The following is a 15,158-nucleotide window of genomic DNA, read 5'->3' as shown; positions in this document are numbered from 1 at the left end:
AAAGTGTACAATCGTCCTGTAGTAATCGTACGACTGTCGTAGGTAGACAGTACAATAATCGTATAGCAATCGTACGACTGTCGTAGGTAGAGTGTTCAATCGTCGTGTAGCAATCATACGACTGTCGTAGGTAGACAGTACAATCGTCGTATAGCAATCGTACGGCTGTCGTAGGTAGACAGTACAATCGGCGTATAGCAATCGTACGACTGTCGTAGGTAGACAGTACCATCGTCGTGTAGTAATCGTACGACTGTCGTAGGTAGACAGTACAATAATCGTATAGCAATCGTACGACTGTCGTAGGTAGACAGTACAATCGTCGTGTAGTAATAGTACGACTGTCGTAGGTAGAGATAACACATTATTTGTACTTGTACGGTGACGTTATGATAAAATGTGCCCTTGTATGTTTAAGTTAACACACGGATAGTCCTTGTATGGTGACGTCATGGTATAGAAAACCCTAGTATGGTGAAGTTAAAGCATGGATATTCCTTGTATGGTGACGTCATAGTATAGTAAAAGTATGGTGGTGACGTTATTATACAGTTAGAGTATGGGGTTGAGGGATATAGTTTCTGGTGTCCCGAGACCAGGTCTATTTCCCGAGGCGAAGCCGAGGGAAATAGGCATGGTCAAGGGACACCAGAAACTTGCTATATATGCCTCAACCCATACTTTAACCGTTTTATTATACCGATACACACTGGAGAGATAGTTTTAACTAGAAAATATTTGTATACCATAAGCTGTATACGTCCCAAATACCCTTTTGATGGCAATGGAGCCAAATGCTTACGAGTTCGGCAGCAAGCTCCGCCCACCTCGCGCGTCACTGCCGAGGTCGGTAACAAGCTCCGCCCACCTCTCGCCTGATTGGCTCGGCGGAAACACCCGAGTGTAGGTGTGTTTTAGTTTACAGACTAACACACAGGACTAAAACACACTCAGGCAAAAGTGGGGATATATTCGATTTAACCAATTACTTTTATATAGAGTAAATAAATTAGAGGTGTAATAATATTTAGTGTATCCTTGTATGGTGACGTTAATGTAAGGTATGCTATTGTATTGTTTAGTGAAAACACGGCTTGTCCTTGCATAGCGACGTTAAGATAAAAGTGTCTATGTATACTAAATCTATAACCTCTTTAAACCGTTGTGTGATGACTTTATGATATAGTTGAAGTATGGTGACGTTATGTACTTGCACGATAACGTTTTGATTAGTTACTGGGTCCATATAATATAAGCCCATGGGTGTTGAACTTTAGGCTGGTATGGTGACGTTAGGGTTAAGTGCGTTATTGTAATGTAAGTCTCGGTAGATGAAGTGTCATTATCTGGTGTTACTTTGCTTTATATATGAATAAAGATGTATCTAATAATATATAAAGCAATATATTTAAACATATGAACAATTTCCCAGAAAGTATTTCTAATGAAAACATAATTATAAACTCTACGTCGCAACAAAAAAAATCCTTTTTCACAAACCTTTTATCGCTGTAGATTTGGCATTTTCGTTCATTTCTTGAACTGAAAAAATAAATCATTATTGCAAATATGTAATAATTGTGTATGCCTATTGAATTCTATACATGTACGTATTTGGTATTGAATGAATGAAATTATTTTCATTTGTGTTATTTTGTAATTGAATTTCCTGTTCTTGTTCATTTCGCTTATCCTATGATGATAATGTTCGTTATTTTTAACCATTTCTATCAAATATAATTGTATACGATATGATGAACAGTATTTAAATGTATTATATTGTTATGTTAACAGCTACGGTCTTGACGTGAACTCACTGAATAACATTATCGCCAACGCAGCCAGTGGAATGTATACAAACTATGATATGAGCAAGGTATGTATCATTTGCGTTCAAAAAAATCCACAACAGTGATGCTGATTATTATACAACGTTAAGAGTATTCTGAAAGGAAACTTTCCTGAATATTAACCCTTTCATTTGGTTTAATTTACCATAGTATCTTAATAGGCATGCAAGAAGAAAAAATACTACTGTATAAAATATATACAGTTGTATGGGTCAAAGAAATAATATAGACGGTAAAATCCCATATAACACTGGATCCTAATGGCGATGCTCTCAGCTTAATTGCTGCCTTCGGCTGTCTTTAGCCGAGGGGACTATTGGTTTTATATAATAGCTATATTTTCAATTATAGTATATCAATTCTATCTTCTTGTAATATGATGTATATGTATGTACATGTCACTGTTCTGTTTCACTGTGTCTTGAAAAAGGAGCGGATCGCTCCGAAAATTTGGCAACCTAAACTTGTCCACACTGTTGGAATTACTTCTTTGCCCCATATGTACAGTTGTATATATATACAAATTTTCCTTGTTTTCATATCATACCAAATACTCAAAATTGATTGGTCGAAAACTTCTTTTCATCAACTATGAAAAAAACAATAAGCCTCCCCCTCGGAACTACTTTCCTGATGTATAATTGCGCACGTAATAAAGTGCCAGTATCAAAAATTAATATATCGATTTCATTTGTTAATGTTTATTTTCGCGACAATAAATTGAAATTGATTTTGTAGCATCGAGAATGATTTTTTTAATTTTCATCCGGGTGTGAAAAGAACTGTATTTGCAAACTCCGACTTTATACAGTTTGCAAACAAATTCTTATATCCTACCACGGAATTAGATCTAAGTCCGTGATCCTACTATAGATTTTTGGTTCTATTCATAAAATTTCTAAGTACGTAACAGTTAAGTCGATTTGACGTTTGAGCAAAGGTTAATAAATACAGATATCATGTTTTATCATGTTTTTGTCCAGACAATTGATTTTAATCTTTGTAATTCATTATTGTCTGTAAGATTATACATTTATGGCTGTTTGTGTACTTACAAATGATACTTTGGATAAAAAAAATTCTGAAACTGCACTGTTTAATCACAACTCTTATCTCCCTTTTCCTATTTATAGATTGAAAACTGGCGAGACGAGATCCAACCGGCTGACGCCACTTATCTTCATAGCTTTGACTTTGCACTTAACAGAATTTCAGTCAATATGGAGTGGCATACCAAGTATTATGAACAGGTGGCCAACTGGCTCGAAAATTTTGTTGCGTCCGGGCCGTAATCATTTATAGGAATGCTTGAATATAAAATCATATTCGACATAAACGAATAATCAGAAATATGTAAATAAGTGCTATCTTTGTTTTTAGACAAGGGACCAAATAGCTATATGCTTTACCTCAGCTTTTAAGTGGTTTTCTCATGTGAAAGTTGTGTCAATCAACAAAAATAACCTGGCAACAATTTAATCGTTACAAATTATGTTTAACGGCAAGAATATGTACTTCTATCTGAATCTTAGACAATGTTCAAGGAGGACTAATCACTCGGTAAAGAAACATAAACTGATCTGACACAACTAGTAATGATCTCAACTGTGATTGGTGTATTAGAGATTCCCCAATGATACATAGCTGTCAACCCTCTCTCATTAGGAGGGAGACTCGCTCAATTTGACCAAATTTTACCAATCTACCTCCAAACTACCTCATTAACTCACACGAACTCAAAATCTACATCCTGTTGTCAAATGATCATAACAGGCGTGTCCGAATCAAATTAATGCTTTTTAGAGTTATTTTGATACATGAAAAGGGAAAGATAAATTGAGCAAAGCAGTTTCAGTTGCATTTCAAGCACTTTCCCCCTCAATAGAAATGTGGTGATATGTGAACAGTAGAGTCGACCATTAGTGTCTTTGTGTCTGAAACTCGATGGGATAAAAGATTTACACATAGAACACTGGCAACACATCTCACACATATACTACATATATTTCAAAATCTTCTAACTGAATTGCTTCATTTAGTATTTTGTTTTATTGTTGTTGTTTTCCATACTTTTTCATCATTCCAACCAATGGATATACGTGTAGATTGATATTACATGGTTTTATACTTTTAACTACTTTGTGTAACAGCAACAGGGTATGAACAGGGGGCTTTAGTGACTTGCATAAAAAGAAGATTGTAGCAATTCCTCTGTTTAATATATATTATTTGGGCATTACTTTTCTATTACAAATTAATTTTGATTGACTTTTAATATTAAAGAGCATCATATAGCTCAAAATATCAATTAAATATTTATATAAAAATGAAACATACATGGATTTATATCCCCTATACCATTTGCTAGATTTATGCTACTTATATTATATATAATTTTGCATCAATATTTTCTTACTAACCGTTTCACATCTGTCTTTGTCATGTCAAGCTAAGGAGATAACTTATATAGGCCTAGCCTGCTGTTTAATCCTATTGTTTTCTCAATAAAATATGATGAAATGAAATGAAATGGAAATGTGGAATGAGGGAGATCTCCCTCATTGGAGGTCTCAGAGGTTGACACTTATACAAGGTGTACTGGTTTCATATCATGTTCGCGTTGTATCAAATTTTAGTCAATTTTCAAATTTGAAAAAAAACACCGAGGTTAACAGAGCATCTTTTACTATTTTACTATTCAAAAATTAACTTATGAGAGTAAGGTACACATGATTACCAGCAATCACAAAATCGGGGAGCTTATATTGCTCCCGTTTGTTCAACATTGATGAAACGACCTACAATCTAGGTTGTGATAAAGCGGTATAAGAACCTCAAATTATTACTATTCTATATATATAATATAATATATACAATGAAATATATGTGGCAGTAATTTTCATGAAAAAGAAAAAAAGAAATAAAAAAGACAGAAGGGCACAGCCAACTTACTTATTTATTGAGTTAAATGTAAAATAAAAACACATTTAATTGTCTCAAAAATTATAAAACAACTGATGTAGAATATATGAATCACAAAAAAAATAACACTTTCATCAGATCTAACTGGCAACAGCAGTATGTTGTTGGTTGTTGTTGCCCTGACAACTGTGTTCAGATCTGTAAAAGTCTTGAATTGAACAGGTGTATAATGGTAGCCCATGTAAAACCTGAGATGAACAGGAAGCAATCTGAAAAAAAGTAAAATGAAAAAGACTACAAATGGTTTGGGCCTGCTTCGGTCCTAACTCATGAAAATTCCAAACCTTAATCTGATATTTTAAATCACTAAGTCATTTCTTTAAATAATTCCCAGACACTGTCATGAAAGTATTCATTTGTTTTCCATTATGGTTGTCATGGTAACTACTTCAAATTTGCATAAATTACTGAAATTTGAATATAAGGTAAATCTTGTCAAAGATTTTGCATAGTTTTTCTCTTATCAAGCAATCAGCAAAATAATTAGGTATTCTGTCCCTCATGAACAACAGAATGATATGCATATTTAACGCAGTTTTTCATATTGTGTTGGAAGTTAAATAATGTAAATGGGGTTTGTAAACTGATCTTGAGCCCATACAAGATTTTTTAAGGAAAATATTGCACAAATCTGACCACTGAAATGGAATTGAAAGTTAGTGATCTAGATACATTGTATTGCACAACTCCAGTGGGTGATGCAGAAAAGTTTATAACTTAGATAGCATTTTATTGGAAGGAGTAGAACAACAGAGATTTAAAACTAGAACTCAAACAAAGCAAATCCAGAAACAAAAGAACAAATACTTACACAGTATATCTCCCTTTCATAAGGTTAGATGTAACAATACGTTATCAGAAAATGTAACTTGTTTTAAAAGGGTTAAGTTCTTTTCATAATATCTAAGGTCACCATAGGACAGATTAGGTTTCAAAAACTGAAAACTTTATGTAGAAAAATGATTATTACCTCAGCAACTACGTAGTCTCCAGGTTTAAGGTTTAAACCATTAACAGCTGTTGTTCCGGAGCCGACCAGGATAACTTTCGTATTGCCGTCATTCCTGCCCGCCATGTCATCTGTAGATCTTTTACTTACCTGTATATTAATAAAGTCATTAGAGCAAATGTCAAAGAATTTTCTTTTTTTTCTTTTTCAGTCTATCCAATCTGATTAAAATCAAGTGTTACATGGCTCCGTTAACTACGTACTATGCCTGTATGAAGTTAACGGAGCCATGTAACAGATGATTTTAATATGATTGCAGTATATCCGACTCTCCGGTAAAGCGTACCAACAAGTAAAACGGTTTCATTACCACTGTAACTACGGTATAACGGGGAAAATTTTGCTGCACTTTAATTTTTGCCTTTTTGGCCCTCCGTTATAAGGGCGAATTTATCATGACAACGAATATTAGCACACAATTTACCTTATATAGTATTTACATGTGAAGGGCGAAATACACACTGGGCGAATAGACATATTACCAGTGAAGGGCGAAAGTTTGACTGGACGAAAGTTTCCAGGTATTGTCAAATATTGGTTTACCGGGTGCTAAGTATTTTTCAAACTTTTTAAACAAGTTTAATGTAAACATCACAGGTTGTGGAGCATTTTACGGATTTCTGGTCGTTCGAAATTGGACAGTTTGAAAATTTAATTAAAAAAAAAAAGCCAGAAAAACCTATATTTAACCAATGTTGACATACAGGAATTAAAAATACAAATTATAGAATTAAGTAACGGACCCCAAAGCTTATAAATAACTTGACAGAGGATTACTCTGTTGCTTCATCTTGTGCAAAGAAGAGAGAATACTCCATTAAAAAAAATCAAAAAATCTGAGTGGAACTCTTTTTTGCAATAATTATCACTGATGCAGTGGTACGCTTTAACTTCAAATCCTACATGTGTTCTGTGTACACATACTTGCTAATATCAGTCTAACATTAATCAAATTTTATCCCATTTACTCTACCAGGTAATTTTTATTACAGTTCAACTTTCACCTTTTGCTCTTTGCTTAAGGAACAATTTATCATGAATTAGTACCCAGCAAACTGAGTATAGTAAAGTCATGATAGTGTGAAATATACACTGGAAAATATAGTTTTTTCCAATGAAAGGGAAAAGTTTGGCTGGAGTGTAAGTTATCAGGCATACAACAATTACATGGCAATTTGAAGGGGAAAAAAACAAAATGAAAGTTAATAAGAAGATGGTCCATTTTCCTCGGTTCAAGTAAGCATTTTATGAATTGACAAGATCAAATTTCTGCAAGACAGGTTTCATGATGTACAACTAAAATATTTGCATGAGGTTGAAATATACAAAGCTGAACCATGCCAGCAACTGGAGACTTACAGATTCCACCAAAACAAGTTGTTTCTGTCCGATCTGCGCTTGGTTCCGCATAAGAGCTCCCTTCCTGAAGGTTTTAGCGATCTCTAGATGGCGGCGTTTCTTGACATCATCGGGAACATCGTCTTTTAACTTGTGGTGAGCATGTGTTTTCTGTTATACAAAATGATTTTGTCACACATAATTCTATGACAAAACCTGTGTTTGTTTGACCAGTGGTCTTTTCCCCAGTTGGTGTTGTGAAAAGATACTTTCGAATAAACCATTGTGTAGCATAATGGGCCCCAAAACGGTCAACGTCTCTTCCTATCTTCCCTACTGCTTTCTTCTTTTAACCTGGCCTCCTTTGGTCAGCATGTTATTGCCCTGAACCAATTTATTATGTCAGTGCACAGTTACACCATGACCACACAAGTAACAAAACAAAAAGTGTACTGTAGACTTTTGTGATGGTAAATATCATGTGAAAACATCACTGACCAAGGGATACTTGAGTTGAGGTTGATATCAATTTTTCTTGTTCAAATAACATCATATTGAGCATCATAAAAGTCCATAACTGTATATTGATAGATGACTGTGATGACCTTTTTAAACTCTTGTTCAAAACAGATGTATAGTTGATGATGTATATGGAACATAAAACATGAAATGTTTCAGTCACTTATATGGTCAAAAGATCACAGCGACAAAAACAGAATTTCTTTTTCGAAAACTATTCACATTATATATAAAAAAAAAATAAACTTACATTTCTCATGCTGTACGGAAACATGTACGCAAAGTTGTAATGTACGATTTCCATCAGCGACAATGTGTCCACATGGTCGGCCTCAGTTTCACCACAGAATCCCGCAATAAAGTCACTGGACAGCGAGACATCTAAAACAAATCAAGTGCAACCACATCAACGCAAAGTTTCACCACAGAATCCGCAATAAAGTCATTGTTTAGCGAGACATCTAAAGCAAATCAACCAAGTCTAAGTTTACTTTCACCACAGAATCCTGTAATAAAGTCACTGGACAGTGATATATCTGAATCAAGGCAATCCATAGTCCCCCACTGGTAATGATTTCTATATCTAACAAACAATACACTTATGTCAGGATGTAACTACTGTTCAAAGCATAGGTCACAGTGAGGTCATAGTGACCTACTTCTTGCACTCGCCATCCCAAGATGTCCTTGATCACCTAATCTGGTTACTCTAGGTGAAAAAGTATAGAAGATATGCCCCAGACAAACTTCTTGGACGAAAGGACGGACGGACAGTGTGAAAGTGTGAAAACCTATAGTCCGCCCCCCCCCCGGGAACTGGTTGGGGACTAACAAACAAACCAATCAACGTAAAGTTTCACTACGGAATCTGCGATGCATTTATTTGATAGTTATACATCTAAAACAAATCGGTCAAATCTACAGAAAGTTTAACTAGAGAATCCTACAATATAGTCACAGGACAGCGAGATATCTAAAACAAGTCAAAGTAAAGTTTCACCAAATAATCCCACGATTATAAGTCGCAGGACATGTACAGCGATACATCTAAAACAGTTTCACCAAATAATCCCACGATTATAAGTCACAGGACAGCGATATATCTAAAACAGTTTCACCAAATAATCCCACGATTATAGGTCACAGGACAGCGAGATATCTAAAACAGTTTCACCAAATAATCCCACGATTATAAGTCACAGGACATGTACAGCGATACATCTAAAACAGTTTCACCAAATAATCCCACGATTATAAGTCACAGAACAGCGATACATCTAAAACAAGTCAATGTAAAGTTTCACCAAATAATCCCACGATTATAAGTCACAGAACAGCGAGATATCTAAAACAAGTCAATGTAAAGTTTCACCAAATAATCCCACGATTATAAGTCATTGGACAGCGATACGTCTTAAACAAATCAGCCAAAGACAAAGTCAATGTCAATATCATTTTTTCAAGTCCATATAACATATATTCATCAATATAAAAATCCATCACTGTCCATTACATGTGAAATTACGATGTTTTTATCATTAATCAATATGGAAAATAAGCATTAATGCTAATACTAATGATATTCAGAATTTCATATTCAGTCAGTAAATAACTCTAAACTTACCTGGTATGATGTCCCAGATGTGATGTACAAGTTCCAGGTAGGACTCGCGGGTGTAGCCTCGTCGCATGGCCTGGAGTACGGAAGTACTGCCACTCTGGGCTGGTAGGTGGATATGATTACAGACGTTCGCCCGATCTCTTATCAGATACAGCACCTGTAGAAAAACAACCACTAGCTGTAGAGTCTTCTCACCAGACGAAGTCATATAAATAAATATAAATAATTGCAATTATTGCATTTTTTCCCCTTTTTAAATTTAGATATCCGTGTGTGGCAGATTTTAAATGTACATAGGTTTACAATAGGCGTCTATAGCTAGCTTTTGTGCCGGTGGAAATTTTCCTTTAGCTCAGTGGTAGAGCATCTGACTAGGAAGTCTGTGATTGTGAGTTCCATCCCAGGTGGAAGCAAAACACTCACTTTCCTGTTACACATGTTCTCCTCACTGTGATGACAGGGAGTTAGAACCTGGGTTGTTGTGGTGTTTATGAAAGAACACATTTAAAAAGGGGAGAATAGTCTGGCAGATTTCAATTGTACATAGGATTATGGTCAATTTCTAGCAACTCGCTAGAGGGAATTTCCCTTTACTCAATGGAAGAACATCTGACTAGGTCCTGTTACACATATTAATATTTAACTACAGTTATGATAACCCTGTTTTGATTTGCTGTATCATATATTGCCTGTATATTGGAATGTTCCCTTTTCCTTAGTTTAAACCCTTCCTTTATATATCTCCCCAAATGTATGGCAAAACCAGCTGCATAATACCAAACTTTTGCTACAAATTAAACTGTTGCAATATATACATTTTTTTCTTAAATGATGAGCCAGGGCTAGAACAAAGTTTTCAAAAGTATTGGTCATTTGGACAAGTGGATTACTTGCCTGGAGATGTTACTTAGTGGTCCAAAAGTTTTCACATACCAGGGTATGTGCAATTAGACTTCATGAATATTATGCTAAAAGAAACAAGGCTAGTTTTTCTGTCCAAATCCATATGCTATGATTAATTAGTACTATACACAAAACAAATGTGCACTAGTCTACTGGGTTAGTAGCTATATAGACACTTGCTTATATTTGTCTGTAGGCAGATATTTCCTGCCCTTTGAATGAATGTGTACACAGCTCAACTATTTGGATTTACTTCAAGGGAGATAATCACAGTAAAATGGAGATAAATGGAAATATGTAGTGATCAATTTTTGTCCGATGACAAGAGAGGTATCACCCAAAGTGAAAACCAGTCTTAACTTAAAGCAAAGACAGAATTTGTGTAAAGCTGTTGTAACCTTCTTAAATTTATCATTCACACAAATCTTTCTCCTTAAGGATCACAGCACCACTGCCAAAAATTGTAGCTAAGTATTAGAAACTGTTGGGTTTTTTTTCATGTCTAAAACCTTGATAAATCATTTCCGAAAAGGAAACCATACCTTGGGGGACTATTATGAAAAACAATAAAGATGTAATAAAGAAAATATAATCATTGTTGATTGATTGAGCTACCTGGTCAATGGGAGTGTACTATCCCGAATGTGCTACAAGTAGAACTGAAGTAAAGAGGAGGTCTTATCACATGACGTACTGTGTTATTCAGTTAATATACCCATGTCATATATTTTTTGCGTATAAACCCATATAATATAACCTATAAGCCCTGTGATTGGTTGTAAGTTTCAATTGTTTCATTGTGACGTCATGCCTAGGACAAGTACATGACGTCACAAACTCGCGCACTAGAGTCAAAATGGCGGATTTTTACATTTCAAGGTTGCATGAAAATTGTCGTTTTACACAAACAAATGCCTCAAATCTCGATTATGTGATAAAAAGGATCTTGCACTCATTTTCATTTCATATGAAATTTATGAAACTCGTCATGAATTTTTCATTTTAGCGAGCCTCTAAAAATTATTAAGACTTGTTTCATAAATTTCATATGAAATGGAAACTCATGTAGGATCCTATATATATTATGTGTATACAAATGTAAGGAAAACAGCAGTGCAGTGGGACAGGGATCCTTAAACTCAAATGATATTGAATTATATCCCGAATTCATATCAAAGAAACTAGTTTTGGAATTTGTAAAAGAACGATCATCAACCTCGTCTGGAAAGTCTTTAGGATGTGGTGAGGTGAATCGAATCCTTATACTGGGGTCCACTCTAGAAACGGCGTCCAACAGGTCACTGAATCGTCGACCTCCAACCTTTGGTTTGTAAACTGTCTTAAATCCTGAACTGTTTTTCGTATGAGCATCAGCACTTAATCCTCCATAAAACTTAGACTCTGACTTGTCCAAATAGCTATTAACATTCTGTCCAAGGAGTGTGATTTCTTTTAACCCCTAAAAAAACAAAAGAATTTCCATTAATTCGTTAATTTTGAAAAAGTTGTTTTCAGGGTCTTGTTATATCAGACCGATAGAAATTGTAAAACATACCTTCTTTAGACTTAAATTACATTCTAACTACATGTAAATGGATTCCAGTGTTTTATTTCTCTAGATTTTTTTTATTTTTTTTCATTCTTGAAAAAACTTAAACAGGGTGGTTGGGTGGTGCAGTTGATAGCACTCTTGCTTTTCACCAAGAAGCTAGGCCAGGATTTGATTCCCCTATCAGACATGAAAGGGTATTAAAAAGGTACTGTGCACTTTCGTCTTTGCCAACAAGGGTGATTAGTATCATTTGGAAAACCTGTTTTATAACTGTTGTTAGCTATATAAAGCTTATATTTTTTTTCAAAATAAAGCTTATATTTTTTCATACTTCAAAACCAAAGTGTTCAGAATGAATATGTCTGGACTCCTCCCACACCCAAATACTTATACATGTAGGTATATATGAATACAAACAAAGTTACTTGCATTATATATATCTCCCTCATTATATTCATCCAATTATAAAACCATTAAATTCAAATGATAACACAAGACATAAATGACATAATAGCTGGTTGCTAAAATTCCAAATCATCTTCTATGAAATGAGCAAGGAGCTATTATCCTGTTTATGTCTATTATATCATTTGAGTTTTATTGTTTTATATTCTGATGAATATATCGATGGAGAATATAAGTGGTAAAAATCTGTTTCATAATAATTTATTGTTCGAAAACAAATATAATTAGTTAAATCTTTTATAATCAAAAACGAAAGTGTTCAGACCTCTGTTAACTCATTCACCCCTGAAATGTTATAATGAACTATTCCAACCTTTGAATTGGAAGAGTTCAAATGTGTCTTCAGGGGTGAATGAGTTAAGCATACACTGTCAGGCTCTTGACCAGATATGTATTTCTCCATAAGGAGATACACGATAATATAATAATTTGATATGCTTCCCCTGGGTACTTTTTTTTGTGAATTAAACTATGTGACAAACATATTCTGTATACCTGATCCGACAAGGTTTGAATCTCTTCCACTATAGATGCTATGGGACGACTCCTTTCCCTGCCTCGAGTGAACGGCACAATACAGTAGGTACACATGTTATCACAGCCGCGCATGATAGACCTGTAAATAAAATGATAAAAGACGTCTTCCTTTATAGTATGTATGTGGCAAAAATTTGAAATTGCCATCATTACATCTCGGAGTATTTTTCACAGTAGGAAAGTGTAGGAGAATACTATCGTTCCCATATAAAGTACATTGAGAAATCGCAAGACTTTGTGATAAGATTTTTGAGGTTCAGCACTAAGCAAAGCCTCATTTTGAACCTCAAAAAAAATGGCTTGAGATTTTTCCGTCTTCAATGCAAAGGAATTGCTATAATGTTACACCCTTTTTGACTTCTTACATGCATGGGATACAAATTGAAAACTAATAAAATGTTTCACTCATTTGGGGTGTGAACAGTGTAATAGTAGGGGTCACAACCTATGGAGATTCTGAAGTTGCCAAAAACAAAGCTTTCCAAGTGTTTTGGCATCTTATCTGGACAGTAAAGATCCTGAAGAGGGAAGGATTATTTTTCTCTTACTCTGTCGACCCTATGTATTGTTGACATGGCGCTAATGCATTGTTGATACGACATCAATGAATAGTCGACACAACATTATACAAATGGTAATGAGTGAATAAGTCCCTTGTTTCAACTCTAGGGTAAACAAGGGTTTCTCTTACCCCGACCTAATATAATCTTTCCCCACCTTGAGGGTAAGACAGAAAAATCTCAACCCAAGGTAAATGTCTAGCACGAGGCTTTGCCGAGGGTCAGAGAATCTTACCACCAGGGTTGACATTTTCCTGTCTTACTCCTAAAGTGGAGAATAATTACTTTTCTCCCATATCAAATACAAGTGGTAATTTCAAGAAATGAAAATGTTTATTTCACTATTTCAAGCAGATCAGAGTTATCTTCCTTGATTTGCTATTGTTGACGTGAAGTCATGCAATAGTAATGATAGAGGAACCCCCCCTCCCGTCTTTACTCTATACCCTATATAGGGTAAAGACGGGGGGATTCCCCTATCATAACGAAAGATATCTTTCCCCTGACTGGAAGTGTGGATATCTTTGTCCAATAGGGGAGAAAGGTGGATCGCCACTTTCACAGTGTGAGATATTCTTTCCTCACTCTAGGGTTAAGACGTATGATGTCACGTCAACAATACAATGTTGTCACGTCAACAATGCATAAATGGAACGTCAACAATGCACTAACCTGTAATATCAACATTGCATTATGAATATGACAGGGTCAACATGGTAAAAGAAAAAGGATCATTCACCGAATTGAGGTGAGATTGGGATGCTCAAATCTCAAGGAAAGATTCTTAAGTTGCAAAACACTTGGCAAACCCCTGTGTTTAACAACTGAAGAATCTTCCCCAAGGAGGTGGAAAATTATACGAATCTTACACTAGGATCCAGGCAGATACACCTGTTCAGGGTAAGAGAAATCTCTAACTAACATGAACACACACACAGGTGAGAGATACAAATTAGATTCACTACGTATACATGTACTTACACAAAAGCAGAAGGTGAATCTTTATTTACTCTGACTGGCATCACATCAGCATATGTCTCGTCAAACGACAGCATCACATTTACTGAAGACAAACAATTTTAAATAGTTTAATATAAATACACTTCAACAAGATTTAAAATGTCACAGACAAGTACCTGTATGTGTAAGTCAAAATGTAGTCTTGATTTGAATATTCACTAGGCATAACATAATTCTTCTTCATTGATATAAAGGAGGGTTGTACAATTCAACTAACTCAATGCTTGGAAAAAGTAATATTTTATTTCAGGCCATAAAATGCTAAATGAGCTTAATATGTGTAAAAAATATTAATTATCTTTTGACTGTTCAAACAATCAAAAGACAAAAAAATGAAAGACATCTTTTCTTAATATAGCTTTGGAAAGTGCCTTGAAAATGTGATAAGTTATAAGCCTGCAGCCTTCCCCAAGAAGTAGATCAACCTTAAGAGAGATTGGACCGTAATTGTGCTTTTTGTGGCAATCTGCTTGTATTTAGTGCCTCAAGAAGTTATATTTAAGTTTACACGAAGTATTCTTACCACCAAACAAAAGCAGCCATAAACAGACCTACGTCTAAGGGGACATCATCAACCCATATAAAGGTTCAATCTCCTTCACATAAACAGACCTACGTCCAAGGGGACATCAGTAACCCATATCAATGTTCAATCTCCTTCACATAAACAGACCTACATCCAAGGGGACATCAGTAACCCATGTAAAGGTTCAATCTCCTTCACATAAACAGACCTACGTCCAAGGGGACATCAGTAACCCATATAAATGTTCAATCTCCTTCACATAAACAGACCTACGTC

At 35.1% G+C, this 15,158-nt stretch overlaps 1 protein-coding gene across 1 annotated transcript in view; it reads right to left on the bottom strand.

The window, feature by feature from the left end:
- Positions 1 to 4,788: 4,788 nt before the first annotated feature.
- The window catches only part of LOC110452309 (CDK5 regulatory subunit-associated protein 1-like), a 20,552-nt gene continuing 10,182 nt past the window's right edge, over positions 4,789 to 15,158 (bottom strand). Inside the window, exons 5-12 of the mRNA XM_021500748.1 lie at positions 14,318 to 14,399; positions 12,735 to 12,855; positions 11,439 to 11,681; positions 9,323 to 9,476; positions 7,949 to 8,079; positions 7,201 to 7,350; positions 5,803 to 5,931; positions 4,789 to 5,041 (exon numbers count right to left, since the gene is read on the bottom strand). Of these exons, the coding sequence (XP_021356423.1) occupies positions 4,913 to 5,041; positions 5,803 to 5,931; positions 7,201 to 7,350; positions 7,949 to 8,079; positions 9,323 to 9,476; positions 11,439 to 11,681; positions 12,735 to 12,855; positions 14,318 to 14,399 (1,139 nt within the window). The 3' untranslated portion in view covers positions 4,789 to 4,912. The remainder of the gene's footprint in view (positions 5,042 to 5,802; positions 5,932 to 7,200; positions 7,351 to 7,948; positions 8,080 to 9,322; positions 9,477 to 11,438; positions 11,682 to 12,734; positions 12,856 to 14,317; positions 14,400 to 15,158) is intronic.

This window comes from Mizuhopecten yessoensis, unplaced genomic scaffold, assembly GCF_002113885.1.
Source record: "Mizuhopecten yessoensis strain PY_sf001 unplaced genomic scaffold, ASM211388v2 scaffold6579, whole genome shotgun sequence".
In the NCBI taxonomy this organism is placed as follows: domain Eukaryota; kingdom Metazoa; phylum Mollusca; class Bivalvia; order Pectinida; family Pectinidae; genus Mizuhopecten; species Mizuhopecten yessoensis.
This window is presented reverse-complemented; position numbering and strand designations above follow the sequence as displayed.